The sequence below is a fragment of the Rhagoletis pomonella genome, unplaced genomic scaffold, assembly GCF_013731165.1.
Source record: "Rhagoletis pomonella isolate Grant_MI unplaced genomic scaffold, Rhpom_1.0 Rhpom_scaffold_00009, whole genome shotgun sequence".
Taxonomy (NCBI): Eukaryota; Metazoa; Arthropoda; class Insecta; order Diptera; family Tephritidae; genus Rhagoletis; species Rhagoletis pomonella.
In genome coordinates, this window is record NW_023458563.1 from 27,535,750 (window position 1) to 27,562,039 (window position 26,290).

Here is a 26,290-nt window from a genome sequence, read left to right on the forward strand (position 1 = left end):
AAGTAGCTAAAACTTACGATTGATTTTTAGCAATTTTTTTTGTTGAAGGTGTCGCACATTTTTTCATATAAAAAAATTATCGAACATTATTTTATATGGAGAAAATGAGCGACACCTTCAACAAAAAAAATTGCTAAAAAATTTACCAAAAATCAATGCTAGGTCCTAGCTTCCTCATACTTGCACTTCATTGTACTAAAATTGAATGGGCCAAAAATTGCACACTCAACTTTTTTTCCGAAGATTGTAAATAAAAAGTGCACTATTTGAATGAAATTTTGCAGAATTTTCTTTAATTTTGAACAAGGTTTGGAAATCTGATTTTTGGGGTTTTTCAAACAAGCGCAATATGTTTGTATCAGAATGTGTGTACTTAGCAAAACAGCTCGCGCATGTGATGCTTACAGTGGCCACACACGACGAACATGTGTGCGAGCATGCTCGCTAACATACCCGCTGTCGTTTGCCCCAGACGGTGAGCGGCTCATATGTGATTTTGCCGTGGTAGCGTAAAGATGGATATTGAAATACTTATGACTTAGGTTTTTTATGTATGTGTTACTTAATTTATATTTTACTTGTATGTATGTACATACATATACATATAGTAATTTAGACTCATCAAAAATTCAATTAACGCACAAGGCTTGGATGCATTTATCCGCGATGTGCACACTGCAAGCATCAACACAAAATGAGGTTGTTGTTTTTGTTTCCAATGCAATGTTTGCAAACCACGCCACAAACGATGAGCATGCTCACTGAAAATCAAAATTTTTTTTATTTTTGGCGAGCATTCTCGTGAACCGCCCCACAAACAACGAACATGCACCGCAAGCCGAGCATGCGCGCGCACATGTTCGTCGTGTGTGGCCACTGTTACCGGTCGTTGCGTGACGACACACGCGAGATTTCGCACGTATAGACCGCAAAAAGTACGAAGCATACTTTTTCTCGCATACCGAGTGGTCTGCGAGATCTCGCATGCTTTCATCATTTTTGTTGTTTGACAGGTATTTTCCCATTTCGCAGAATTTTTCAGAGTAGAAACATCGTTTATTTTGGTGGAATATACAAATTTGACCTGAAAAGCCCGAACCTTCCCTTTTAGTGACATTTTGCAGATGAAAAAGTATGCTGTCAAGTGCCCCGTCAACAAAACTATCTTGCGTGAGAAAAAAGCAGAACGCAAGCGAGACTTTCAAGCATGTGAAGACGAATGCGAATGCAAATATTCGCAATATCCCGGAGTACTTTTCTAACAATTGGCAGATTCCCTAAGTAATAAAATGTTTTAAATGGAAAAGTAATAACTTCATCATTTCCTTCAAATTTTAAAGCTTGTTTTACTAATATCATTTTATTCAACAATTTTTATTGAGCTTGAGGCCGTTTTTAATGAAAAACGGAAATCACCACATTTCCTCATCAGACTTCTTTCAGTGGGATTCGATCCAACGACCCCAGCAGACTCAGCCAGTTGCCTATGCACCGTGCTAAGTTCGCCTTGTAAATTCTTGGTGCTTTTTTTTACTTTATTCATTTGTGAAGCCAACTACAATCAAGCGCAGCTATTCCAGTGCTATTTAAACTTGATCATGTGGTTGTTGGTTTTGTTGGTTTTTGTTAATAATTCTATTTTTAGAATGTTTAACTTTTAAGTGTGCTCGTCCTTAAGATATTTTTTTTTTGTTATTCTTATTGAGCTTGAGGCCGTTTTTAATGAAAAACTATTGTGGAAAAGGAATAATGTTTATGTTTTCAAAAATTATTGTTGCTTTTCCACAATAATTTTTCATTAAAAGCGGCCTCAAGCTCAATAAAAATTGTTGAATATAAATGATATAAGGCCATAAAATAACAAAAACAAATATCATTTTATTAATTTCTTACGCGCACTTTCGTTAAAATAAATTTATTTAAAGGATACTTAAGTATTTATTATGTTCATTTAATATTGCTATACATAATTTTGTAGATTTTAGCATTTATTTTTTAGATTCATATTATTTTTTTTTATATATTTTTATTTTTTATATTTACATTTATATTTGTTTAATTGCTGTACCATTTGTAATTTTCTCTTAATAAAATCACGATTTGTCAAATGCTAAAGTTTATTTATCTAATAATAATGCAGCACACAACATTGAAATCGAATAAAAACTCTGAGGAAGGCTATTAAATAGCAACACACAATCTAGTGCCTTCCTCAAGGGTGAATACAACAACAACTATTCTACAAAAACAACCCAAAAAGGTTTGCTACTGACTATACCAAGGTATATTTAACCAGGTGGTGTTGGGGCGACAGCTGAGTTTTTCGCCGTGGAGGGCATTACGTCAAAATGATGTGATGTGTCATACCAATGACAGTATGGATATCTGCGTATAATTTGTTAGTGTAATTTTTTACTTATATACGGCTAACACCACCTTATTAAATACGCCTTGGACTATACTGTGGATACGAGTAATACTAAGTTCCCACGACACGTAATTCGCTCTTCCATTCTTAATTGGCGCCCCAATTATACCACTCTCCCACGACCCGTGAATTGCTTTGTTCACTCCCCCAAATACTATCGCGAATTACCCCATTCACAGGGCACATTCTTAATTCGTTTTGACAGTTCTGTCTCTGTAAAATGTAACTTATAACTAAAAATATATAAATTTCTCTATTAAATTGGTGATGTACACGTTTATTAATTTTACTTTCAGTACTCAAAGTGCCAGTTTTGATTTGTGAACTGGATTCGATAAATTTCCGAATAAAATTAGGGACGGCAGCGATTTGTTCGTAATTCGCATGGTAATTTCATCTGAATTACCAACAAATGCTTTCAAAATTGTGTATGGCGAATTACGTAATGCGAAGGGTAAATAATTGGGTTGCGAACTACAAATGAGAGAGCGAAATACGTAATTGGGGTGCCAAGGAAAAGCCGATTTAACCAACAGAAAGAAATGTAAGCAGGTTCGACCAATCAAAAGCAAGCAAAAAGGATGCTAATGTATATGTATGTGAATGTGTATATGAATGTAGCAAAGTTTGACAGTTCAGGTTTTTCACGAAATAGAAAAAAATTAAAACTGCAGCCCTGCTGCTACTACCTTTGGTATTACCCTTCGAATTGCGTAATTCGCCATACAAAATTTTGAGAGCGAATTACCTCATTTGTGGGTGATTCAGATCTAGTGAAACAAATCGCTGCCGTCTTCTTCAACAATTTTTCCTCCACTGTTGAAGCGTCTTGTTCATTATGGCGGGGAGATTACGATATCCGGGGCGACAAATTTTGACTATGCCATGGAAAGCTGGGCTCCTCCGCTTTCAAATATACCCACTTTTATGTTCCGGGGCGTTCTAGTTTTCAAGATATTTAGTGTTGTTATTTTTTTAGATTTTGTTAATATTAATATCTTATGAACTACATAACCGATTAAAAAAATAAAAGTGTCAAAATAAAGATTATTTATCTTTCAGTTCATGTACCAAATTTATATTATTTTTCATATTTTAAAGGTAAAAATAGTGAAAACCCAAAAAAAATCGTAAGGTCCCCTCTTCTCCCGCAACGCAGAAAGGAGAATTCTACTTAGTGAGGGTTATAATCCCTAAGTGCGGCCGAAGGCCGCCTACGCACAAAGGTGTTCTCTGCAAAAGATGTTCAGCCCCTCTTCTTTCGTAACACATAAAGGAGAATTCTACTTAGTCAGGGTTACAATCCCTAAGCGCGACCGAAGGCCGCCTACGCAGATAGGTATTCTCTGCAAAATGTGTTCAGCCCCTCTTCTTTCGCAACACATAAAGGAGAATTCTACTTTGTGAGGGTTATAATCCCTAAGCGCGACCGAAGGCCGCCTAAGCAGAAAGGTGTTCTCTACAAAAGGTGTTCAGCCCCGTTTTCCTTCGCAACACAGAAAAGAGAACTCTACTTAGTGAGTGTTATAATCCCTAAGCGCGGCCGAAGGCCGCCTACGCTTACAGGTGTACTCTGCAAAAGGTGTTCAGCCCCTCTCCCTTCGCAGCACATAAAGGAGAATTCTACTTAATGAGGGTTATAATCCCTAAGCGCGGTCGAAGGCTGCCTACGCAGAAAGGTGTTCTCTGCAAAAGGTGGTCAGCCCCTATTCTTTAGCGACACAGAAGGCCGCCTACGCAGGAAGTGCTGCACAAAAATATTATGATATATCCCCCACGCCATTTTGAATACTCACTCTGTTCTCCGGCAACACTGAAAGGAGACTTCTGGTTGGTAAATTAAGGTGCGCCAAAAGTTAGAAACGAGAAGAAATCTGTGATCATTCGGTTGGTGTATTGAAGGGAAATTAACTTAAAATATATGGAAGGTGAAAGCGTGTTTTACAAATTAATTTTGAAATATTAAAAAAGCGAACATCCGTTCTCGGGTTTGTAATTGTGGAGTTAAAACGCGTGAATTTAATTAAAAAAAAAAAATTTTATAATGTTGTTGTTGTTGTAGCGGCTACAACAACCCCGCCCAGATCGGTTGGTATCTCAGTCGTTGTCGTCAAGTTCCACTAACGGCAACCCTAGGAAGCGTGCAGCTTCTGTGGGATCTGTCCACAGGGACAAGGCCGTTAGGGTCGTCGGGTTTTCCGGGCATGCGAAGAGATGGTTCGAGTCATGTGGGGTCTCTCCGCATGCCGGACATTCGTTCGGCACATCCTCATTCAGCCTACTCAAGTAGGAGTTTAACCTGCTCACTACGCAAAATTTTATAATCGGTCGCTTTGCTGTTAGGGAATTCGTTCTGAAATTTTAAATTATTTTTCATCATAAGTTGGGTTCTCCTCGTTATCGGTATTTTGAAACATTTTCTCCAACTCCTCGTCAGCAGGCTCCTGGCCAATCTCTTTTAGTGGCATATAGGTTTCTAATAATGTAATATCTTCATTAACATGAGAACTAAAAGACCTGCGATGTGTTGTCAGTGACTTGCATAAATTGATCACAAACTGCTTTGCTGATGTAAACAAATACAAGGAGGTGGCTGATACAGCTAATCAATCTCTCTATTGTTCTTCATATTCGTCCACTGTCGTCAATGCAAATGATTCAATAAGCAAAGCTGCTGCCGCTTCTGACTCTCGGTCAATATCGAATGCTGTTGTCACTAACGTTGTGAGTCAATCTCTCTTGTTCTTTTCGCTTTCGCCTTCTTCTGTTGGAAATTCTCAAGATTTATGTTCTAATATGCCTACTACTGATGCCTCGATTTGTATAACCGCTAGTGCTGAAGTCACAAACGTTGAGAATACGAATTTGACTTCGAGTGCCTCTGTTGTAGCGCCGCCTCTGCCGTCCACTAAGCCTACTGCACCTGCTACTACCTCTATCACACACACTAAAACTGCATCACCGATAATTTTGCTAGGGTGGTTGCGCTTAATTCAGGCTCGTCAACTTTACAGCCTATCCATGGTGGCTTGCCAGTTGCTCCGAATGTGTCAAATGCTCTTATGCCAGATAGGAATCAAGTCCCAGAGTGGAGAAGCAACCGCAAAAATTCTAGACAGCCTCTAGCTATTGGGGCGAACAAGAATGGTGAATTAAGCATTGTACCGAGTATGAAGTGGCTGCATGTCTCGTCATTTTTGCCTAATGTGTCTGAAGATGATATTTTAAATTATGTGTCGAAACATGCTGATATTAGCAAGGCATATCTGGCATGTTTCATGCTCGTCAAAAAAGAATGCCTAGGTGGCCGATCTTAAAAAAATAAGTTTCAAACCGGTAGTATCAGATTCATATTATAATAGGGTAGTCAATGCCAATATCTGGCCAGTTAATGTAAAGGTTCGACCCTTCCGTTTTTTTCCACAAGGAGGCGTAATTCAACAAGATCCATAACAGCATCTGCAAATATCGAAGCCTACCCTAAGCCTCTCAGCACCTATTACCAAAATGTTTAGAACTAAGTCTAAAAACTTGTATGAATTGAGTTCACATCTGGACTATGACGTATTTGTTCTGGTTGAAACCTGGCTAAATGCTGATTGTTATGACAGGGAATTTTTTGATCCCAACACCTACAACGTCGATCGAAAGGATCGGGAAGCCATCAAAACTGGACATGCTCGTAGTGGTGGTCTTTTAATTGCTGTTCAGCGGAAACATCGCTCGTCGCTTCTTTCACTGCAGAATGGGGATTCACTACTAGATCAACTATTACTACGTTTATACGTAAGCTATTTGCAAATAAAAATAATTTGCAAATACCTAGCTCACTGTATATTCGATGGTGAAAAAATCTTTTTTAATATTGCCTGATTATAAAAAGGCAATAATATAACCATCGAAAAAGAAAATAAATTTAAAAATGGCAACGTCTTGATTATAAAAAGGCATTAAGATGACCATCGAAAAAGAAAATAAACCTAAGAATGGCGGCGTCTTGCGCTTATTTGCAAATAGTACCACTTATCAATACTTATTTGCGTGATTTAGTTATTTGCAAATAAAAAAATTAACTCAGCGTTTGTACGGCAAAGTTTACCATTTTGCAAATTGTTATTTGCAAATAATACGTGCGTATAAACGTAGTATATGTGTATCCGTGAACGGTTCTTCAACACTTATTATTAGTGCATCCTACCGCCATTCCGCCAAGTAGTACAGATACTTTGTATAAAGCGCATATAGATAACATTGTGGATTTAGTATATAAGCGATCAAATTGCAATTTTTGTATTTTAGGTGGTTTTAACCTAGGTAATGTGGCCTGGGCACCTGTTGATGACAGCATAGCTTTGTATCCTGATAATGTTAATAGTTTTTCTGAAACATATGTAGTTGTCAATCTATTAATCTTCCTGATTAACAAGTTTATTAACAAACTTGCTAGGATCCTAGACCTAATATTTATAAGTGGTAACATGCCCTAATCAGATTCGCACTGAATAAGCGAGTCGGAATAAGCGAGTGAGAAGGATTAGATTCGTGCGAATGGTACCTGTCGGACCGGAATAGGTCTGTTTCCGAGGGATCCCATTTTCATGAATCGAATCCTTCTCATTCGCTTGTTATGACAGTACCAATCGGATTAGATCCATGCGGATGGCATCCGTCGGATACCGTAATAGGCATGATTAACCACTACACACATATTTTCAAGTACAAATTTGTGTATGTATGTATACTTTTGCGACAACTGAGCCAGTGTGGCATCAGGCCACCAGAAAAAGCCAGTTTTTATAAAACAAAAGCGCCAAGTTTTTATTATCATGTTTAATATTTTTTTTGGTTCAGTAAAAAGTGTATATACATATCTATTTCCTCACGATTTTATTAATAAATTAATTTCAATACATTTATAGCAACGCAAAACATATTTAGTTTATCTATTCCTCACATTTTATTCAGTAAATGAATTCCATCTTAATGTAGAACATTAGTGTATATTGTATACATACATACATATGTACCTATGTATGCATTCGGTGTGCTTCAATTAAAAAAGCATCACTAAATACCGCACCAAGCATTGAATTCTAATTATTTTGGCTTTTTGGTTTCCCAAAAGAACTAAATTTAGTGCAAAATGTACGACCTTGGCAACAGTGAGCTGAGCACATCAATGCTCAAACAGTGATGCCAGACCAAGTATTGAGTAAATGCGCTATGTATATTTTTGTTTTAAAGCAAAAGTTCTAATTGCCAACGGGTTTGATTTTTGGTTCTTACATAGAACACTGATAAGATTCACAAACTTATCTTAGGACTTAATTAAAATAATCAACATTATTTGTAGACGAATATATTTGTGTTCGTATGAAATAGTAGCTTATGCCGGGAGGCTGGCTTTAGTAAAATGTACCATTTCCTATATTCTTTAAACCACAAGGAATTTTTTTTATGAAACTTTATACGAATATTGACTTGCTAGCATCGCCATTAACATTACCGTCTTTTACGTTTATTTTCCAAGAGTTCTTCAACGACTCGGCGCCAGTGAGTCTTTCGCATTCGTATGCTGCGAATGGTTCATTGTACTAAAGCCAGTCTTCCGACATAAGCCACTATTCTATACGAACACAGATATGTATACTTCCTAATAGGCTTGTAAAATGCCCAATACCCAAATCCCTCGCATGAGTTATTATCGGTAAAAAATTGGGTACGCTCAAATCCGACATCGCTGCAGCAAGTGCTTTGTCACGCCAGTGAAACAGTGTTGATATTTTAAGTACAATTGTACTTTTTTCATTACAATTAATTTTAAAATGTACAAAAGTACAATTTGCCGATTTTAAGTACAATTTCAACATCAAAAATACTTTTTGTACCAAACGCTCAAATCTCTTCTAGCACTTTGATTCTTAATCCGTTTACATTTAAGTAAATGGATATACCAATATTTCATATTTGCTACAAAACGAAATTATGAATTGTAATTTTGAATGTAAACGTGATTGTGAACAGTAATATTAGTGATATGCGTTATGGTGATTGCGATTTCTTATCACCGGCGGGTGAAATATTCCTCATCGCTATTTATTTTGAAAAAATCTTTGGAAATGCAATTTACCTAATGGTGATCCTGCAGAAATAGAAGTAATTGAGCAATTCGGGGGTTGAAAGTAAAAAAATGTATGTAAATTCCATATGTTGAAATTAAAATTTCCTTTGAGAATTTCCATTTTATCGATAGTGATCTCATTTTATGTTCATTAATATGAACTGAACTATATAGTGTATTAATGTTTTATCATCATTGTCTTCATCTTTGACAAAATTACACGGTCACCCGGTATTTATTTTATTTTTTTTTTAATAATTTTAATTATTTTTTTTTATAAAATTGTAGCTCATTGTCAAACAAAAACCTTGCAAATAAATCCCAACTTGAAAGATTGAAAAAAATCAACAAAGTTTCATCAAATTTTCACAGTTTTTGTTCAGAATTTTAACACATGTTTTGGGTTAAAATTTTTGTAGCCCATTCATTCTAGTATAATAAGGTGCAAGTTTGAAGTGTCTAAAAAATACCATTGATTTTTTGAATTCTTCTGTTTGCGGTGTTGCGCACTAGGAAATCTAATTAAAAAGCTCGAAATTTTTACGAAAGTGTGTGGATTTTTTAATGTTGTAAAAAGATTGAACCTTGGATTTGTACGGATTTTTTTTAAGTATAAACTGTATTTTTATAAAAAAATACATAATATTAAGATAAATGGTCAAATCTTGTCAATATGTGAGAGTCGTAAAGTTTTGATAAGCACTTGAAATGCCATTAAAATGTCAAAACTTATTACCGAATGAAGAAAGATGTCCCTTTTATCCATTAATAATAATTTTGTTGATGAGGTTGTGCTAGCGCTTTTACGAAAATGCTTGTTGACGGCAATAAAATCAATAAAAGCGCGATCACATCCTCACCGCTTGAGTGTTCGACACCAACTGACGTTATGCAATTTTATAGTCGATTCAATTTTAGTATTATAAAGTGAAAGTGCAGCTAAGAATTCATGTTGATTTTTAATATTTTTTTTAATTTCCTTTATACAAATTGGAAAAATCTACGCAAATTGAATGTACTATCTCGATAATTTAAACATCTCGGACTCGCCCGCCACTAAAAATGATTATTTAAATATAAAGTACATATATATTAAATGATATTTAATATTTGCTTTAGAGATGAAATTTCGACAAACTTGTTTAAATAAAAATGTTAAGCGCATATGCAGAATGAGGAAGCGAGATTCTTCTGCTTGCGTTTCTATGTTTATATCATTAATCAGTTTGAGCACATTCGATTAAATGTAAAAAAAAATATTTTTAATTGCGGATCCGAAAGAAATATTTATTAGTTCCGTTGAGTTACGCAAAAATAGTGCCGAAAATCAATGGATTGTGCTGAAGGTGCCGGCTGCTTCCGAAAGGGCCGAAAATGGCACAATGCACACTCAGTTTCCATCACTGTCACACATACAATCTCACTATTCTGTTGACTTCGTTTTCCCCTTCCGATAACTTTTTGCATCCGCGCTTGCCCAGCACTGCTGTGCAAAGCTTTGCACGCGCAGTCGCCCGCGACACATATGTGCTGATTTGGGCAACCCTACTCTACATCAATGTCTCGACCCTCTGTCGTGCCCAGGCCTATATCATGTTCCTCTTGTTCTGCAATTGGAGTTTTATGAGTTCAGAAGCATTAAACTTGATACTCCATCTAAAAATTACAGTTTGAGGAACTGTAACTTTGATGTTATGAATGATATAATTGGTATTCTAGACTGGGACTATATATTTGCTGGGGTTGATGTTACCGACTGCTTTTATATTTTTAAATCCAAAGTTAATGAAATTTGTACGAGTATTATCCCGTTGAAGAAAAGAAATTGCTACAAAATCCCTTGGTATACAAAGGATTTAAAGAAGCTTAAGAATTTAAAGAATAGGTTTTTCAAAAAGTACAATTCGTCTTTCCGCAAGGAAAAGTATTTATACTATTCCAGTAAGTTTAAATCACGGAGTAAGACTCTCCATAAAAACTATGTGGCTAAATTTGAATCTAAACCCAAAATCTTTTTGGTATTATGTCAAATCAACAAACTCGTATTCAAGTATCCCGTCGCAAGTGTTTTATAATGAAACCCGTGCCCATTCGTCTTCTGAAGCCGCCAATCTCTTTGCGGACTTTTCAGTTCAAACTTTGAGCCTGATTCGAACTTAAGTGATGATGGTGCTTCTAGCCTTGATTCCCCTATCAATTTTGGAGAGCTCTCCTTAACCATTGAGGATGTCATTAGAGGCATTTTGATGATCAAATCATCATATCAAACGGATGTAGATGGCTTATGCTCTTACTTGTTTAAGAATGTCTCAGCAATTGCTTACCCAATTTTATTAATATTTAATAAGTCTCATAATGACAGTGGGTTCATTGAGGCCTGGAAAGTAACCTCTATCACTCCCCTTTTTAAAAGTGGAAATAAAAATAACATCGCCAACTACCGGCGTATTTCTAAACTTTCTACCATGTCAAAATTGTTTAAAATTATAGTTAAGGAAAACATATTCTCTGCAGTTAAGGCTTTTTGCCTTTCAGAATCGAGCTCAAGTCGATACGGTCTATACCGATTTTTCGAAGAGTTTTGACAAAGTAAATCATTCACTCTTAATGTCTAAGCTAGCCGACCTTGACTTTCATTCTAGTTTTTTGTCTTGGGTGAAGTCATACTTGGCGGAACGTTGTTGTGTTGTTGTTGTGGATGGTATTTGTTCACGTTCTTTTATTGCGTTATCTGGTGTCCCGCAAGGTAGTGTCCTCGGACCTCTTTTGCTTGTCATTTTTATTAATAACTTACGGCATTGCTTTAGATACTCTAATTTTTTGTCACGAGTCTTTCTGACTCGATCAAACTCCAATCGGATCTTGACAATGCGGCAGCTTGGTGTAGTAGGAATCATTTGCATCTAAATATTAAAACATGCTTTTATATTTCGTTTTCAAAATCTCGATCACTTATCCCTACCAGCTACTATGTTGGAGTCTCTGTGTTGTGTTATGTTAATGAAATATCTGATCTTGGAGTAGCTTTTGGTACCAAATTTCTTTTTTATAGTCATTTGAATTACATTATCGCAAAATCCTACTCTAGGTTTGCTTTCGTTTGCCGTTTTAGCACGGATTTCACTGATCCATATACGCTAAAACTACTTATGATGACTGTCATTAAAATGACTTGAGCGTTTTCAAAAAGCTTTTTTGCACTTTGCTCTACGGTGGCTGCATTTTCAAGAGCCGATACCTTCCTATAATGCTAAGTGTCAGCTAATTAACTTACCCTGGGATTCAGTAATTCAGTCTCATCTCAAGTCACTAAATTTGAGATTAGCAATTAGTGGCTATTTTTGTGACTTGAGACGATTTGGGTATTCAGAAGGAGAGAGTCAAAAAAAGTTCACCAAAAATGTGTGGTGAAAGCAAACACAGACAATCAACTGATAGCGTTTATGTATGCCTTTTGCCCGCGCCGCTCAAAGAGTCGCAATGGCCGAGTGGTCAAAGCATTAGTCTGGCAGCCGAGAGGGTCCGGGTTCAAGTCCTCCTCGGGCGTAGAGGATTTTTTATTTTGTTTTTAGTATTTTTTTATTAGATTTATTTTTTTTTTAACAATCTTTAGATTTTAATGTTTTAAACACAAAGAAATAATTTTTTTTTTCAATACATTTGTATGATATTAAAGCATTTTGGTTTATTTCCTAATGAAATTCTTGTTGAACAAATTTCCTCGCTTAATTTTCGCGTTTTTTTTAATAAAGTGGAAAGAAATAAGCTTTTCCTCCATACTTCTATTTTTGTGACCTGCTGTTAGCCAGCTGACAAAGTAGTGACTTATTTTTGGAGACTAGAGACGTGAGACAGCGTACTGAATACCAAATAGTCTCAAAATCCAAGTTCACCACCAGAAGTCACTATTAGTGACTAGAGACCGCTTACTGAATGCCAGGGTTAAAATCCTTAAATAGTAGAAGAACTATCCTTTCATTGCCATTTGTTTTTGATGTAAAACGTGGTGCGATTGACTCGCCACTGTTACTAGAACGTATTTGTTTTAACATTCCATCTAGAAGCCTTCGAAACCATGATATTTTTGTATTAGATCGAGTAAGAACAATATATGCTTCTAATGCGCCAATTGCCAGAACGATGAAGGAATTTAATACGCTCAAAAATTCTGCCGACATTGATGTTTCATTACCTAAGTTTAAGCAGTTAGTTAAGTTTCCTAGGTTTAAGCAGTTCCTGAATGAACTAGTTTAATTAGTAATTCCATTGCAATTGTTAACTGAAAATAGTCTGTAAGGAAATGTTTATATTTTCTAGATTATAGCTGCAAACAAATAAATAAATAAAACTTTCAGACTCAACAGTTGGAGGATCAAACTCTAACAGAATCCCACTCTGTTTTCTCCATTCACGATACCTGGATAAAGAAGAAATTGCATATTATGTGCTTCACTATCCTTTCCATGATTTTTTTTCTTATTGATGTCTGCGATAGAAATATAGTCATATATTATGTAGCAATTTGGGTGTCCTTCGGCACACAACCAATAAACTTCAATAAACGATTCCGGTTCTCCAAATCATTAATGGTTTAGATAGGATTTTTTATTGGCAAATTCAACTTTATATGATCAGTCATGAGATGAATTGTGTCATCACTTAGTATTTCATTCACATTTGCATACTGTCGTGCACTATCAGCGCAAATGCGAGTGGTTGCTGATCTAACATATGTTTAAATATATGGCCACAACTCATTCTTCGACTTTGCATTGACTTTGAAAAATAATCCTTCTTTATCTTCTTTGCAATATAAACCAAGGACTGTGATGGTCATTTGTTCGGTCACCTGAACGGTCTTTCCATATCCACCAAGACGTAAGTCAACATGTGAAGCAATTACTTCAGCAATTCGCAGTAATAGCTGTAGTAATCAACAACGGTTGAGTTGCTAATCATTATTCATTCCTTATTCTGACGCCAATTGGCTAAATTATTACACGTCTCTGTCGTCGACGTCGACGTGAATGCCTAATTCTAGCCTGACCTTCTTCGTCCAGGTGGTGAAGAGGGTCGCCGTTGATTTCGTTGGAGAGTGTTAAGCTCCTTGCAGTGAAGAAGCGAGAAAGGCTAGAAAGATAGCCGTTTACTTTTGAGCAGAGGTCATGAATTCCGTTCCCAGACGCCAATATGGGGCAGTCATCAGCGAATGAGATCAGGGAAACTCCCTGAAGTGGCTGGGGGAGCTTCGAGATGTAGAAGTTGAACAGTAGGGGGGAGAGAACACCACCTTGTGGAACCCGTTGTTTTATTCTTCTAGGTTTCGAGGTTTCATCTCGGAAGATTACTGACGACTGTCGACTACTCATATAATTCACCGGCCACCGTTTGAGTCCCTGTGGGAGAGAGGAGGCCTCAATGTCTTCTAGCAGCGTGGAATGGCAGACGGTGTCAAAACGCCTTTGACAAATCCAACGCTACTAGGACTGTTTTCTCACAGGGGTGGTTACGGTTTAGGCCACGAGTTATTTGGGTGTTTATAGCGTTAAGTGCCGTTGTTGTGCTGTGTACTTTACGGAAACCATGTTGATGCTTAGCTGGGGTCAGGTGGTAGGTGAAGTAAGGGAGTAGCAGGGCCTCTAGTTGCTTCGCGACCTGGGAAAGGAGCGTTATCGGGCGATAGGAGTCTTCTTTGTTGGCAGGTTTCCCCGGTTACAGCAGTGGGACCACTCTCCCTGATTTCCACACATCAAGAATAATGAGTGTGGCCATTGACAAGTTGAGGACCCTCGTTTGGTATGCACTCCTGCGGACCCCAAATGTTGCTTTAGAGGCTTTCGCCTTCCCGCTGGCCCCCTTCACTTCACCGCTGGTGAAAACTATTTTTGGGCAGTTTGTGCATCTATTTCTTGGGGTCCGACGAGGCGCCACAACCGAATGAGATTTCCACTCTGTCGTTGCGCTTCGACGGGTTGGACAAGGACCTCTCGGTTGACCAAAGCTTATTCACACCAGGGTCGAAGTTACATGACTTCAAGTGCTCTTCCCACTTTTTCCGCTTCCGAATCTCCAAATTAATGTCCTTCATGCGAGTGTCCCCGAGATCGACATGGCGTAGGTGGTAATTTGCTAGTACAGCTGCTTCAGCCGGGAGATTCGGGCGGACTTCCGCGAATGTCGAATCGTCTATCTACTCAGGCAATAGGTTTCCCCTACTATCATTTGCCATTTATTTATTTACTGATTTGTTGATTGATTGATTGATTGATTGATTGATTGATTGATTGATTGATTGATTGATTGATTGATTGATTGATTGATTGATGATTGATTGATTGATTGATTGATTGATTGATTGATTGATTGATTGATTGATTGATTGATTGATGTAATTTCACCTCTGGTGTGAGCAAGCTTTGGTCAACCGTGAGGTCATTGTCTAATCCGACGAAGCTCGACGACAGAGTCGAAATTTCCTCCGGCGACCATGCCTCGTCGGACCCGGAGCGATGCGCGAGCTATTTTAGCCGGCAGTTCATACTGCATCCTCCGGTGGACAAAGCCAAGCATCGAGTGACCAGAAGGCTGCACAAACTGCCAACAACTTGTGCCCCCCTTGCTTTCACTTGCGGTGAAGTTCAGGTGGCCATCGGGAAGGCGAAAGCCTCCAAAGCCATGGGTCCCGACGGAATATGCATGCTGATGCTGAAAAATTTGGGTCCTGCGGGGGTAGCGTACCTAACGGAGGTCCTCAACTTGTCAATGTCCACTCTCATCATCCCAGACATCTGGAAGGTGGGGAGAGTGGCCCCACTGCTCAAACCGGGGAAACCTGCCAACAAAGGAGATTCGTATCGTCCGATAACACTCCTTTCCCCGGTAACGAAGACACTCGAGGCCTTGCTACTCCCGTACTTCACAAACCACCTGACCCCAGCGAAGCATCAGCATGGTTTCCGTAAAGTGCACAGTACAACAACAGCACTTAACGCCATAAACACTCAGATAACTCGTGGCCTTAACCGTAACCGTCCCTGTGAGAGAACGATTCTAGTAGCGTTGGACTTGTCAAAGGCGTTTGACGCCGTCTGCCATTCCACGCTACTAGAAGATATAGAGGCCCCCCTCTCTCCCACAGAGGCTCAAACGGTGGTCGGCAAATTATCTGAGTGGTCGACATTCGTCGGTAGTGTTTAGAGACAAAACGAGTAAGCAGCGAAAAATAAAACAGGGGGTTCCTCAGGGTTGTGTCCTTTCCCCGCTACTGTTTAACTTTTACATTTCAAAGCTCCCTCAACCACCAGAGGGAGTCTCGATTGTATCTTATGCCGACGATTGCTCGATCATGGCGACTGGGAATGGAATTGATGACCTGTGTTCGAAAGTAAAAATGCTATCTCTCCGAACTTTCTCGCTTCTTCACTGCAAAGTGTCTAGCCCTCTCCCCTACGAAATCCTCCGCGACCCTGTTCACAACCTGGACGAAGGAGGTCAGGCTACCGCTGGGGATTCACGTCGATGACACACCAATTCCGACGGTAATAACCCCAAAATACTCGGAGTAACATTCGACAGCCTGCTCTCCTTCTCTGCGCACTCAACCGCTATTGTCAATAAAGTACAGAGCCGCAACAAGGTCCTCAAGTCGCTAGCCGGCAGTACTTGGGGCAAAGACAAAGAAACGTTGCTGGCAACATACAAGGCAATAGGCCGGCCAGTCTTGAACTACGCAGCGCCAGTGTGGTCGCCAGGGACTAGTTGGACGCAGTGGACGAAGCTACAGACTGTACAGAACACCGCACTCAGGACAGCGACAGGATGCCTCTTGATGTCGCCTGAACACCACCTGCACGGCGAGGCGCAAATGCTCCCTGTGAAGGAGCATAATATAATGCTCTGCAAGCAGTTCCTGATCGGGAGCCACAGAAGTGGCCACCCAAGCAGACAGCTGCTTGCAGAGAAGCCCTCGCCTAGGCACGTCAGGAGGCATCTATATGAACTGACGGACGAAGTCCAGAGGTTCATTAAGCAACCTCTGGACCCGACAGCTTACAGACAGGCCCTGAACGGCATTCACAGGGACTCAGTCTCGAGTTATGTAGACTCTAGACCTGTGAATGCCGTTCTAGGCATACCACCCCCGGACATAGACGAGACGGAGCTTCATCTCCCTGGGGAGACACGCACAACACTCGCACAACTTCGCTCCGGCTACTGCAGCAGGTTGAACTCCTACTTGAGTAGGTTGAATGAGGATGTGCCGAATGAGTGTCCGGCATGCGGAGAGACCCCACATGACTCGAAACATCTCTTCGCATGCCCGGAAAACCCGACAACCCTAACGGCCTTGTCCCTGTGGACAAACCCCACAGAAGCTGCACGCTTCCTAGGGTTGCCGTTAGTGGAACTTGTCGACAACGACTGAGATACCAACCGTCCTGGGCGGGGTTGTTGTAGCCGCTACAACAACAACAACATAGGGTAGAGCCGGAGATACAACTGCGGATGGGACTACTGTCATGGTCCCACTTGGTTACGAAATTTGAGCAAAAATACTCAATAAATAGATTATTCAAGCCTTTTTCCAATCGTTAATAAACTCCCCATTGGACAGAGACTTATTAAAAATTATAGTTAAGGGTTCCATTAGGGCGGGACATTTTTAAAAAATAATGGCAGATAAGCCGTCAAGATCCATTTGTTTCGAGATTTTTCAAAGACTGAATACCTTTTTCAAAACCGATGAAGGTATGTCCTAAGTAGCTTTCTTGGCCTTAAAATAACTCCAAAACGCCTTAGGATTATTTTTGATATTAGCTTCTTGATTACTTATATACTTTTTATAAAGATATTTGTCGAGATAATTAAACTCTTTCAGGTAAGATTTGTATAGATCGTAGTAAGCAGACGAGTTGGAGGCCTTGTATTTCTTATAGAATTTGTTTTTCCGATTTGTTAAATGCTTCAGTTCTTTTGTATACCAGGGCAAAGTATAGGCCTTCCTGGGAACAGTAGGAATGAGATCTAAGCACAACTCATAGACATAAGATTTAAAAGTTTTAAAAGCACTTGAAGTGTCTAAATTTGCGAGGTCTGTCCAGTTATGACCCATTAAAACTAAGTTCAAATGTTCAAAGTCACACAGGTTATGATTAAACGTCGGCCTGAGACCGTCCACTGGAGCAGTATAGAATTCATAGGAATGTATACTTAACACTAGAGGAATGTGGTGGACATTGCCTACGGATATAGGCGAGTTGCACTCAGTTAACTGATAGTTTAAATTACTGCTTAAGAATATCAAATCTAAAAGACGATTTAACTTGTTAAAATAACTGTTAACTTGTGATAATCCAATACTTAAGAGACTATCTATCGTATACAGATCACTTTCGTTTGATGCGCTTACAGGGGTTAGCCATAATGAGTTGTTAACTTTACGCCATAGTACAGAGCTCAAGTTGAAATCACCTAACATACATAGAAGATGATCGCCTATTCTGGAACTAAGACGTAAGACATTATCCATGTGAGATTTGCAAATACAGCTGCTACTATTCGGCGGAATATATGATGCGCACAGAAAGTCGTCCAAGCGAGCCTTTCAGACTAATACAGAGTTGTTCGAGGATAGTATCCGAGTTCTGTAGTTGGACTAAGGATGAGTTGTATTTACGCTGGACAGCAATTAAGACTCCGCCTCCTCTGCGACGGCCGGTTTTAGATTCATCTCTATCTTTCCGAAATACATTATACAGATTTGGGTCGAAAAATTCCGAGTCATAGAAGTTGGGAAGCATCGCAGTCTAAGTGCGAACTTAAGCTATGAACCATACTAGCTTGTGTCCGCATTCCGGAGACGTTTTGGAAATATATTTTAGAATTATTCCCCAAATGGCGAGGAACTAGGTTGGTACTGGCTGATCTCCTATTCGTTGAAAAAACGAAAAGGGCGAACAGTGACGTTTGCAGGCCATATATCAGGCTTAAGCAACTTAGGAAACAGGGCTCGAAACATTCCCACGACAGCTGGTTCTACGTACCGGAATGACTCGGGTTTTACCCGACCAAGGGCTGTTGTTTCGGCGATCTAACCCCGTTTAGGTAGGCGAAATCCATCAAACGTTGCTCGATCCTAGGGCTACACCTTCTCCGCACCTTTCTGCTCAGGACTGGCATAGAGCTAAACCCAGGGCCAGAAATCTACACCTGCTGCGTATGTCAGAAACGACTGCATACAAACTCCACCTCGGTCAGGTGCAATGCCTGCGACGGGTGGAGTCACCTCCGTAACTGCTCGGGCCTGCGTACGCACCCTCAATGGACCACGTCGTTCGTGGCCCCATGCTGTGCGCACCGGACCGCCTCCACGGCAAACCACCACCCGCCTGGGCAGCACACAATCAACACACCCACACCCCAAAACAACACAACAATAGACACACAAACAAACACAATAGCATCCCCACACCGCCGCCGGCAACTCCTAGTCCCTCCGACAATCTGCTCTGTTTGTCAGTCCAGAATATACCGTAACGTGACATCAGTCAAGTGCAACTCCTGCCTCGTCTGGTGCCACTTTAGGGCGTGCTCAGGAATCCGCAACACGCGAGATTGGACGAGTGACTATGTGGGCCCCTGCTGTGCTGCCCCGTCGCATCCTTCCCCCGCGACGCCGCCAACCACCACCACAAGGCAGCACCCCCTTTTGCAACACGTACAGCAGGGGCCGGCAGGCAACACAACTCTTTAACACCACACATCACAATCGGTCTCCCAAGGCACACAAAGGTGCTACAATTAATTTAACTGTAACGGACCCAAGAGCAAGATCGAGGAGATAACTGTCTTTATGGGAAGGCATGGAATATTAATAGCTGCGGTCCAAGAGACGAAGTTGCACGGCAATTCAACCATGTTGAATTGCGCCGGATACAACGTGCACCGTCGAGATCGCGCGCGAGATAATGGTGGAGGCTTAGCGTTCATCACGCACCACACCGTGCAGTATCGTCTCATTGAAGCAGACATCGACCGCAGGGATACCATCCTAGAATGTCAGGGTATTGCTATCCGGTCAGGCGATGTTGAGCTCGAAATATTTAACGTATATATACCCCCTGTCACCAGCTGCCCGGCAGGATATCACCCTGAAATAGGTGCGCTACTCAGAGGTGAAAACCGTATGGTAGTTGGTGGCTTTAACGCGCACCACGATCTTTGGCACACAAGCCTGTCAAATGATCGTAGGGGAATACATCTGGCTGAGCAGATAGACGATTCGACATTCCTCACAATGAACGACGACGCACCCACCAGGATTATGGGCAGCTGCTGCGCTCGCCAATCTTGCAATTGTCAGCGCTGGACTGATAAACAGCGTATCATGGCGACCTATGCTGACTATAGCATCAGACTATCTGGCCATAGTCATCCCGATTGATAAACCTTCCGACTTTGCTTCCGTGGATCACCGGACTTATGTCAACTTTTCCAAAGCTGACTGGAAAGGCTTCACGGATGTTACTGAGGGCGCCTTCACTGCACTACCCATACCAACCGACGGTCATGTAGGTGAACGTAAGGTCCGCAGGGTTGTCACCGCTGCTGCAGCTCGCTTCATCCCAGCAGGATGTATTAAGGATCCACGTCCGAATTTTCCTAGTTGTTCTAGCTGTTGAGCGCGACAACCTTCGTCAGGCCGATCCCGGAAATCCCCGTATTAGGGATCTCAATTCGGAGATTCGGCAACTTGCGGACGTACATAAGCGGAAAAAATGGGAAGATCATCCGAAGACCTGCAACTTCGCCTCTGGTGTGAGCAAGCTTTGGTCAACCGTGAGGTCGTTGTCCAACCCGACGAAGCGCGACGACAGAGTCGAGATAGACTTTGGTGACCACCCTTCGTCGGACCCGGAGAGATGCGGGAGCTATTTTAGCCGGCAGTTCATTCTGCATCCTCCGGTGGATAAAGCCAAACTTCGAGTGACCAGAAGGCTGCACAAAATGCCAAAACCCAGTGCGCCTCTTGATTTCACCAGCGGTGAGGTAAGGGTAGCCATCGGGAAGGCGAAAGCCTCCAAAGCCATTGGACCCGACGGAAGTTGCATGTTGATGCTGAAAAATTTGGGTCCTGCGGGAGTAGCGTACCTAACGGAGGTCCTCAACCTGTCTATGGCCACTCTCGTCATTCCAGACATCTGGAAAATAGGGAGAGTGGTCCCACTGCTCAAACCGGGGAAACCAGCCAACAAAGGAGAGTCTTATCGCACGATAACTGTCCTTTCCCCGGTAGCGAAGACACTCGAGGCCCTGCTGCTCCCGTAATTCACGAACCACCTGACCCCAGCGAAGCATCAACATGGGCTCCGTAAAGTGCATAGTACAACTACAGCACTTAACGCCATAAACACTCAGATAACTCGTGGCCCAAACCGAAACCGCCCGTGAGAGAACTATTCTAGTAGCGTTGGACCTGTCCAAGGCGTTCGACACTGTCAGTCATTCAACGCTACTAGAAGATATAGAGGCCTCCTCACTCCCACAGAGATTCAAACGGTGGTCGGCGAATTACCTGAGTGGTCGACACTCGTCAGTAATTTTCAGACAAAACTAGCAAGCCACGTAAAATTAAACAGGGGGTACCACAGGGTGGCTACTGTTTAATTATTACATATCAACGCTTACTCAGCCAAAAGAGGGTGTTAATATAGTCTCGTATGCTGACGATTGTTCGATCATGGTATCTGGGAATGGAATTGATGACTTGTGCTCGAAAGTAAACGGTTACCTCTCCGAACTTTCTCGCTTCTTCACTGCAAGGAGCCTTGCCCTATCCCCTGCGAAATCCTCGGCAACCCTTTTCACTACCTGGACGAAGGAGGTCAGACTGCCACTGGGTATTCACGTCGATGGCGTAACAATACCGACGGTGAATAACCCGAAAATCCTCGGAGTTACCTTCGACAGTCTGCTATCCTTCTCGACGCATACAACCGCAATTGTCAACAAAGTACAGAGTCGCAACAATGTCCTCAAGTCGCTGGCCGGCAGCACTTGGGGCAAAGACAAAAAAAACGTTGTTGGCAACATACAAGGCAGTTGGCCGGCCGGTTCTAAACTACGCAGCGCCCGTATGGTCGCCGGGGACTAGCAGGACGCAGTGGATGAAGCTACAGACCTGCCAAAACACGGCATTACGAACTGCGACAGGATGCCTCCTGATGACGCCTCAACACCACCTTCACGACGAGGCCCAGATGCTCCCAGTAAAGGAGCATAACATAATGCTCTGCAAGCAGTTCCTCGCTGGGAGCCACAGACGTGGGCATCCCAGCGGGCAACTGCTCGCGGAAGAGCCCTCGCCACGGCAAGTCAGGAGGCATCTTTACGAACTGACAGACGAAGTCCATAGGTATATCAAACAACCTCTGGACCCGTGAACCTACCGACAGGCCTTGAACGGTATTCACATGGAATCAGTCTCAAGTTATGTAGACTCCCGCCCTGTGAATGCCGTTCTAGGCACACAACCACCGGACGTGAACGGGACAGAACTTTGTCTGTATCGGGAGACCCGCACTACAATAGCCCAACTTCGCTCTGGCTATTGCAGCAGGCTCAACAGCTACCTGAGCAGAATCAACGAGGATGTGCCCAACCAATGCCCGGCATGTGGAGAGTCGCCACATGACTCCCGGCACCTCTTCACATGCCCTGAGAACCCCACTCAGCTTATACCCCTGTCCCTATGGACAGCCCCTGTGGAAGTAGCACACTTCCTGGGCCTCCCCCTAGCTGAAATTGACGACAACGTTGATGGATGAACCGCCCCGAACGGGGCTTAGTAGCCGCTACAACAACAACAGGGCTCGAATCGTTACATACGATATCGTACTACTCGTCACGTAAAAAATCAGTTTTCAGATTATGACATACGTGAACGTACTCTTTGTCCCATTCAGCTTATACTGCCTGACGTATCACGTGATTTTCTTTCGTATCGTTCTCGATCCGCGAACGGATGTTACGATTCGGGCCCAGATCCTCGGCGACAGCTAGTTTGAAGTAAACATGCTCTAAATCGTCCATTGAGGCATCTTTCTTGACGAGCTTATGACAAAATAGGGATTGCTTTTTGATACCTGAATGTTTTTCCACATATTCGAGTATGTCATTACAGCCTACAGAAGGCTTGAAGGAAGCCAAATGAAGCCACTTCTTACGAACAGCAACCTTCTTAAGAACGGCAACATTCAGTTCTGTGTTAGAATTTGAACCAATAACATGCAAATCATTGATTCTCTTGCCATTCGGATTAACAACTTTGATGCGATCATTATTTACTTGGTGGGCGTCAGTGTTATTACGGGCGTCAACGGCTGGTACTTCAGGCGGAGGAATTTCGGCAGACCCTAATACATCAGCATACCTCTGCCTAGAGACATTGCGAGTGTCAACGCCGAGTACACTATCCACAGCCGGAGAGGTAGAGCGAGATGATGTTGCTTTATTGTGTGTATGCAAAAGTTTGTCAGGCAATGCTTCGGCGACGGCACTAGTAGATTTAAGAACAGTGTAAACAAGAGAATTAACAATAGGCTGCGAAGCACCGACATCATCATGAGCGGGAGCGGGCTGCGAAGCAATAACATCAACATTGGCGGAAGCCAGAGAAGCAGTATCAACCTCTGGTGAAGCAGCAGCAGCGATAGCATTGGTAGAATTTTCTGTTGGTGCATTAGTACAACCACACTTACAGTGTAGTGCCATTTGGCGCAATTCGTTAACTTCGGCAGTGAGCGAAACAAGAGCGGCGAGAACGTCTTCGGTATGAAGTTTACGCCAATTCTAATAACTCAGAGCGCAACTGAGTTGTTTGTTCAATTAAGAGCTTTTTATCATTTTGAAGAGCATGAATTTTCGCGACTGCACACGCTTGCTCCGAACTAAGTGCTTTGAGCTCACTGTGGATCGTTCGTAGAATAGCTAGCTGTTGTTTGATGTCCCTATCATGATCATCACACGAAATAAGCATTGTTTTGAAAGTTGTTGTTGTTGTAATATTATCTGGATCAGACGAATTTAACGATGTAGAAACTTGTTGTTGTTGTTGTTGTTTAGCGTCTCTGCCCGAGTTATCAAACGAAGTAAGCGTTGTTTTTGGCGGCTGTTGTTGATGAGATGAGTTTGAATTATTCGCAATATTAGCAGAAGGCAAATTAGATGACCTATTATTTGAAGTCGCGTTTACGGCCCGATTAGAGGGATGTGGGGGAGAGTGAAGAGAAAGTCGGCGAGCGTTCGGGCATTTTTTGCACCTAACCGAAGTGGAGTTGGAATAGAGTCCTCTCTGGCAAACGCAGCAGAAGTATGTTTCTGGTCCGGGATTAGAAAAGTTAGAGAAATGAACTCACTAAATTGAGAAAAACCATATTCATTTAAGTACATATGCAACATAAACGCGATTTATTTGAAGTAAGTTAAGAGAAGCAAATAGCAGAATATCTGTTTGTGTATACATTCATTTGTCAGTGCTGCAAATTATCAGTGGTTATATGTAAATTGAACCAGATCTCTATCAGGATCATATCATTGTTGCTGCATTTGCGCGCAAAATTTGTATGCGGATCCCGGTCATTGCCCAAGATAACACAGCTAGTAATAGGCCTGAGGAATATGGATGCCGCCAGACATTTTACTTAATTGCAAAAGTGTTACAACTTCCACCAAATATAAATTTTTTACACTTTTTGCTAGCTAATTTTTATAATTACCATTACAATTGAATTGAAATTTTGGAGTAATCTGAAAACTAGAAAGAAATGTTTTGCCTAAAAATGTGGTTGGTTTTAAGCATTGTGCGGTAGATGTGGTAGAAATTCAATTTTAAACAAGTACAAAGTCTATGTTCGGGCGAATTCGAACATTAAATACACGGCGCACAGTTTTCTCCCCTTTCCGAAAAATACCGTTACATAGTAAGCACGGGGTGGTTTTACCCCCATTTCTAACATCTTCGATAATATGATAAGTAAGATAAGAGATTAATGAGATAAACTTATATATGTAGTTATAAGTGGGCGCTAACATGCCCATTTTCGAAAATAACATAATGTTATTTATTTCCAAGGTATTAATGTGAGTATCAACTTTGAGTAAATTAGCACTTTTAAATTTCGAAATATAGAAGTTTCAGCAATTCTGAAATTCACCGTTATATGAAAAGTGAGCGTAGTTTTAGTCCGAATTCAAAAATGTTCAATGTTTTGCTTTTATGTGTCGTAAAACAATTATACCGAGTTTGGCAATAATTGATGAAACAGTTACCGAGATACACATACTTATGTAGGCGGTGCCACGCCCATTTTCCGAATATTTTTTTCCAATTTTTTTTTTCGTACTCAAGAATTATTGGAAACATCAATTTTAAATGAATTCGCTTCAGTAGTTAAAGGTTTATCGAAGATTTCCTATTTCTCCAAATTACCGTAATATGGGATATGGGCGTGTTTTTTTAGATTTTAAAAATTTTAAGACGTTTCATATCTTGTAATCCAAAAAGTTATAATATTCTTATTTTCTGCCTAAAGATCATTGAAAATATCTATTTGAGTGAATAAGCCTCAGTAGTTACTAAAATATCGCAGTTTTCGTATTTCTGAAAACTACCGTTATATGGAAGGTAGGCGTGGTTATTTCCGATGTTGCCTATTTGCAATACCACCCGTCCTTGCCTCAAAATAAATTCACATACCAAGTTTCGTTAAGATATCTCAATTTCTACCCTAGTTATCGTGTGCACAAACGGACGGACACAGACAGTAACGGCTTAATCGATTTCTCTTTTCATTATGAGCATTTATGTATAAATTATGTGAACAAAATTTATAATAAAGACGTATTAAAAAAAAACACAGTCAAAAAATTTCAGATAGGGTAACTTACATACATGCATGCTGATTAGAATGCTTTGCTGTTTTTTGTATCTTACCAAGTGATATCACGAAGACTTTTGGCCACTGCTGCTGTATATATGCTTAGATCGCCATATAAATAAGTGGCAACACACAAATAGAAGAATACACGACCAGTGTCCTTGAAAAAAAGCGAAGCCATTTCACCCAATTCTAGTCTACGATCTAAGCTATAATAGTTTTGCACAGGATAGGTGGCAGTTAAGTGCTCCATTTCAGGAGTATGTATATTACTTCGGACTGGTAGATTGGTACTACGTGATAGTCGTGGACGAGCGCTGTTTATAATAAGAGGTTGAGAGTCATCGCTATCGTCATCGCTCATATCATAGATAAACTGTAGAATATTCATTAGCGGTTAGAAAGTATATCATATAGTATGTTTTGTACCTGTGACTGTTGCCAATTTCTTACTGCATTAGCGCATGCCATGGTCTCAATCATGAAGGTGACGGTTATATAGCTTATGAATGCCAATAACGTGACCACAAGCGAACTGAGCAGCCAGCCCGCTTGAGCAAAAACAAATGGTAATGTTAAAGCTCCTGTGCCAACAATCAAGTTAAAAATGAATACAAACCCGATCTGAAAAAAAATGGTATTATTTATGCAAAAACTTTGGTCGCTTAGAAAGCGTTCACTCAGAAACCCGAGCGGCGCCGAGCTAAGCAAGGCGGAACAAGGCGAAGCTGCTGGTGTTCAGACAGAACTAAGTGAAGCGGAGCTTTTCTGATGGACTCCAATGAAAAGCGACAAAAATATTTG

General features: G+C 40.9%; 1 protein-coding gene across 4 annotated transcripts in view; it reads right to left on the minus strand.

Moving 5' to 3' along the window:
• Nucleotides 1–26,290, minus strand: part of LOC118745682 (transmembrane protein 104 homolog) — a 51,499-nt gene that overhangs the window by 13,747 nt on the left and 11,462 nt on the right. For 2 of the 4 annotated variants that reach the window (XM_036479263.1, XM_036479264.1), the window contains 3 exons: nucleotides 26,106–26,110; nucleotides 25,916–26,037; nucleotides 25,543–25,862 (listed from right to left, as the gene is read on the minus strand). In XM_036479263.1, coding sequence (XP_036335156.1) covers nucleotides 25,543–25,862; nucleotides 25,916–25,969 — 374 coding nt within the window. In that variant the 5' untranslated portion in view covers nucleotides 25,970–26,037; nucleotides 26,106–26,110. Of the gene's footprint in view, nucleotides 1–25,542; nucleotides 25,863–25,915; nucleotides 26,111–26,290 lie in introns of all 4 variants that reach the window. The other 2 variants (XM_036479262.1, XM_036479261.1) reach the window with 1 other exon arrangement.